General features: G+C 39.6%; 2 protein-coding genes and 1 long non-coding RNA gene across 4 annotated transcripts in view; 1 reads left to right on the plus strand and 2 right to left on the minus strand.

Moving 5' to 3' along the window:
* Positions 1-1,128, minus strand: part of LOC146455238 (uncharacterized) — a 1,625-nt gene extending 497 nt beyond the window's left edge. Inside the window, exons 1-2 of the long non-coding RNA XR_014859058.1 lie at positions 997-1,128; positions 1-146 (exon numbers count right to left, since the gene is read on the minus strand). The exon at positions 1-146 is cut by the window's left edge and continues 4 nt beyond it. This is a non-coding gene — a long non-coding RNA (uncharacterized LOC146455238). The remainder of the gene's footprint in view (positions 147-996) is intronic.
* LOC146455237 (dnaJ homolog subfamily C member 24-like) overlaps positions 1-2,229 on the minus strand; it is an 8,700-nt gene extending 6,471 nt beyond the window's left edge. Inside the window, exon 1 of the mRNA XM_085094542.1 lies at positions 2,104-2,229. Coding sequence (XP_084950668.1) covers positions 2,104-2,229 — 126 coding nt within the window. The remainder of the gene's footprint in view (positions 1-2,103) is intronic.
* Positions 2,230-2,546: 317 nt separating this feature from the next.
* Positions 2,547-5,000, plus strand: part of LOC146455239 (small ribosomal subunit protein uS10m-like) — an 11,589-nt gene continuing 9,135 nt past the window's right edge. Inside the window, exons 1-3 of one of the 2 annotated variants that reach the window (XM_085094528.1) lie at positions 2,547-2,668; positions 3,352-3,407; positions 4,235-4,269. In XM_085094528.1, the coding sequence (XP_084950654.1) occupies positions 2,567-2,668; positions 3,352-3,407; positions 4,235-4,269 (193 nt within the window). In that variant the 5' untranslated portion in view covers positions 2,547-2,566. The remainder of the gene's footprint in view (positions 2,669-3,351; positions 3,408-4,234; positions 4,270-5,000) is intronic. The other variant, XM_085094530.1, reaches the window with a different exon arrangement.

Genomic DNA, 5,000 nt, shown 5'->3' on the forward strand with positions numbered 1-5,000 from the left:
ATTTAGTTCTTGAACTTGCTCATCCGAAAGAACTTTAGATGGTACTTTCTTAGCCGGTACGCCACCGATCCTTACGGTGGTTTTGGCGTCAATGACGATTGTTGGAACTTTCTTGCCAAACAGCAACTTAACTGGGTGAATAATGACTACAATGAAAGTAAGTAATTAAGACAATTAGTATTATATTCGGTTGATAGCAGCCAAGATATAACGACAATCAGAATGTAAAGAAACTATCCACGACCAAGATAGAAAGGGGTTCAAATTTAAAAACGTCTGGCAGACGTTTTCAAATTTCGCTCTTGCAACGCGCTAAAAATCGGCGGTTGTACTATATTTTGGTTCAACCTTTCGTCTTAGAATCACTATTAATATTTCTTTAAATTAGCGATTGAGAAATTAATTAACAGTGTTCAAAGTTTAAATTTAGTGAATTTTGGCCAAAAATCATGATATCTCCCATCTACCATGATACTGCCGCAAGTGTGTATCACTTAGAGGGGAAGTATTACGCAAATTTGCTGTCATTTCAAAACCCAAAAATGTTCGACTGTCAGCAGAAACAACGAAATAATTGTCAAGTTTGTTAATAATGACCATCCCAGTGCAATAAGTCTGTTGATTAGTGCCTCTGGCCAGAGACAGGGTAGGCCGGTTTGGATTGAAACTTGAAAAATATTAGGCTAATGTTTTTCAAGTTCTCGCATTTTTGTCTCCAAAATGCGGTAGAACAGATCATAAGTTGTTTCTCTCAAGAATTGAGTTGTTTTCGATCCTCTCGTCATTCTAGAATTATTTGGCAGGTGATTAAAGGTCTTATTTCATCATTTTTAACAAAAGATATCAAAAACCCCATGATACTTCCCCTTTAACGCACAGCAGGAAATTCGAGCCGAGAGCAACAGTCATTTCAGTTAGTGTGAAATTAGCTCCTTCCTAGGAGTCACAATTTCATGATATATATAAAAGTATGTATATAAAGGTACTGGTACTTACTTAACAGCTTATCAACGCCAAGTAATATCGAAGGAAGTTCAAGTTCCAACTGTTTGTCAGTGTCAATCGTGTATCTTTCCTGGCGTCCAGATATACGAGAACCCCTATTTTAAAAGTTTGACAGCAATATTCTCGCCTAAACCAAGCTCTTTAGCTGTCGAGTCCAATGCAGCAAATTCACTAGGAGACAGGAAATAAAAAGAGAGACCTCTTTCTATCAATTTATTTGCCTCTGATTTGCCTGCAGTGATAGGTAGTTAGTTAATCATTGCAATGAATGAGAAAACTTACCGCACATGGTTTCGGAGCTTTACTAGACTTTTCGTTGTTTCGGCATCTACTTGGCAGCGAAATTTATTCTTTTGAATGAAGTCGTCACCTTTGGCTCCTTCGTTGTAAAAGAAGGCAACGCATTCTATCGTTTTCAACTCCATGACTCTAAGCATTACTTACACTGCAACACAAAGTAGACAAGCGCCAACTGGTCACAACTGAATGAAACCGGTCTCGGTACCGGCATGTGCCCACGTGTTCATGATGGTTTGACCTTTGACCAAAGATCTGATAGATGAGAGGGTCCACGCGGGTAGAAGGCAAATTTCATCACGGCAATCACGGACCCGGCACGCTTTAGTGCGTTACCATTTCTAGTCATTTTCTCCACTGCGTGACATCCGGCACATAAAAAAGAGAAAGTGAGAATTTCGGGGAAGCGTTGAGATCCACGATCCGAACTTTCCTAACAACCAAAATCCAAAATCCGGGCCCAAAAACTGGATAAAACCGCGATCCGCTGTGATCATAGGATCCGCAGATCCGTTAAAATTTCGCTCTGAATCCAGAATCCGGGCTAAAATATTTACCAAATCCGCCGATCCGTAGACCTATTCACCCCCCTCTTACAAGCTCCTGGTGAGAGAATGCTTGTTGTGTAATAGCAAAATTGAACTACAGAAACATTAATTTTTGTTGTATTTTACCCTCTATCTCTGGCTCTTAGGTGTTGCTTAAATTTAGTTACAGTACGTAGACCCGGGAGTATAAAAGACTAGCGTTAGATTGAATGTCGGGTACAGAAAGCCCATTAAGATAAAATAGTTTTCGAACCTTAAGGACAAGCCTTTGGTAAGCTCTTTTGATTTCCTCGTGGCTGGAGTTTACCGAAACGCCAAGCACGCTGTAAGGGTTGTTTATTTCTGCCGTTTTCACGAAGGTAAATGTTTCACTCGCCATAGCCCACTTTGAAAATGAGTGATGGCCTGGGTCGAGAGTAACTGCCCAAGTGATTGTGGGATTGTTTGGGGGGACGCAAAAATGTGAAGATAATAGCCAACGTCCCCCCAAACCTTCCCACAATCGCTTGGGCAGCTACTCTCGACCCAGGCCATCACTCTTTTTCAAAGTGGGCTATGGACGTCTACCATATTGGAAACCGTGTTCAGTGAAAAGAATGAGTACTAGTCGCATTCTAATAAGTTGTCCAATTGACTAGAATGATCAAGAAACCAATCAAAAACACTGTTATAAGTTGTGTTGAATGCTGCGTGGCTACCAAGCAGGTAGAATCAAGATGGCGGCACTTGGACGTTTGGGAGTTTGTAGATGTTTACAGTTAGCACGTGCGTTACATCCTTCATTTGTTACCAGCAACTGTCTTTCTTTGAGGAATGAGGTATATTCTCTAGTGCTGTGTTCAGCAAATGAACACAAATTGTATTTTAATTGTCAGTAAGCTTAATTTTGATTGTCACAATGAGGGATTTGAAATCACCCGGCGTATATCTTGCAGATCAGAAATTGGTCATTTGAATTCACCAGTGGTAGTGGCTGCTGTAAGATTACCTCATAGGTGTTGGCATGAAGAAATATTACCTTAGCTTTTGGAAACTTCTTCCGTTCAAATGAACTGTTGTTATCCAAAAATATCAAAGATCTCTCTCCCAGTGTATGATTTAGAGTCAACAGGCCAGGCTGCCAAGAAACCCCACCTCCTTCAATAATGAAGATTCTTGTGAGGGGTCGTTAAAAGTAAATACTGCTTTTCCATAGTGCTTGGTGTGCTGGCGCACAATCGTGAACTTTGGCGTAAAGCAGCGTAAGACAGAAGGATAAAATTAATGCCTGGCTTTAGATTAAGTCTTACCTTATAGGCGTTGGTGGGATGAAAATTTTATTTAGGCTTTTCAAAACTTTCACCATTCAAAAAAACTGTTTTAATTTCGTGTATATTTAATTACATGTAGTTTAGACTGTGATACCCTGACCCCTATGATGCACCACAATGCTGAAAAAGCTGCTGTGTAATTTGAAAGTAATAAATACATGTAATGACATCTAAACTGTAACTCTTGCCAGGTTTTGGAATTTGCCAGTAGAGCTTCTCCTTTGCGACTTGCTGCTTATCAACACAGGTTTGCAATTATAATTTTTAGTACAAATGAACATGTACAGCTGTAGTCAAAACAAGTTAATCATTTCTCCTTTGCTGGACATTGTACACGACCATCCAAACTCTGACCTTGTGCTGATCACCATTGTGAATAGTAGTCTGCAAAACACTTTTTTATATATATTTACAGTCAACCCAGGTCACGCGTGAACGGTATTTTCGAAATTTGAACGGAGTTTTGAAATTTACATCTCAGTTTTGAAAATCGCCAACGAGATTTCAGAGTTCCCAAATATATTTCCCTAGCTTATTGACAGTATAAAGCTATGCATTTTTCTTTACATTGCAAAATTGAATAGTTCAAGAATAACAATTGTTTCCCAAGTATTTTGAATCTTTTTTTCAGTTAATGCGTCTTTTTCGGAACGACTTTTAGAGAAATGTCCGACATTCCATTCACACGTCGGACATTACAAAGAGAGATTCGAATGTTCATTTCATTCTTGGAAATACTGTTCACGCGTGACCTGGGTTGACTGTAAGTCAATTAGAATGAGAGCATAATAATTGATCATTGAAAGTGCAAACTCATGATTGTTTGGATCCCCTCATGCAAGCCTCACATGCTTATGAGAAAAAAAAAACCAACTGCTTTTTATACACTCAGCAACTTTGTTCTGTCCAGGGATGTCATTAGTAATTCCTGTGAGATTTCACAGCTTTACATGTAAATTTGATACTCCACATGCATTGATTTTGCAGCTAAGCATCATGACACTGTTTTTTTCAGTTTTTGGTGGCAAAGTGTAGAGTGATGAAAAAGTTCTTTCCTTACATTATATTCTATAGGCGAAAAGGCTATTTCTGTCCTCAGAAAAACCATGGTAAGAATTACGCTTCTTGTTTGCTTTGTAATAGACCCTGCTGGCAGAGGTTTATCTTTTTTGTTTATAATAATATTAATAATAATAAAATACATCTTTTAAGAGAAGGCCTCCATCACTAAAATAATAATATGCATGTATCCTTCAAAGACGCGACCCCTAGCAAAGATTTTAAGGAACCTCTATTCTCTGTCGATAAAAGAATTTACACTATCAGAGGAAATGCTTGTGATGAACTGCATGACCGCGTGATGCGGTTCATAAGTCCAACCCACAAAAATGACCCTTGCTCGCCAACGAGTCCTCAGTAGCTCAGAGGTTAGAGCATCCGATCTAGAACAGGGAGGGTTGTGGGTTCGAATCCCATCTGGGGCTCAGATTTTTTCTGTGTCCTCTTATGGTTGATTCTTTACTGTACATCTCCCTGTATTTTCCTTTATATAATATTATGCAGTGACATAGGTCGGTTGGTTGGAGGCTCCTTCGTCATCATGGGCGAGACATTTCTTGCGATTTATGTGACTGCGTGATGCAGTTAAGCCTCAATGTGTTGCTTGTGATCGACTGTGTGACCATGTGATGCGGTTCGTAAGTCCAACCCACAAAAATGACCCTTGCTCGCCAACGAGTCCTCAGTAGCTCAGAGGTTAGAGCATCGGATCTAGAACACTGAGGGTCGTGGGTTCGAATCCCATCTGGGGCTCAGATTTTTTCTGTGTCCTCTTATGGTT

Source organism: Pavona decussata, unplaced genomic scaffold (assembly GCF_977016875.1).
Source record: "Pavona decussata unplaced genomic scaffold, jaPavDecu1.1 SCAFFOLD_281, whole genome shotgun sequence".
Taxonomy (NCBI): domain Eukaryota; kingdom Metazoa; phylum Cnidaria; class Anthozoa; order Scleractinia; family Agariciidae; genus Pavona; species Pavona decussata.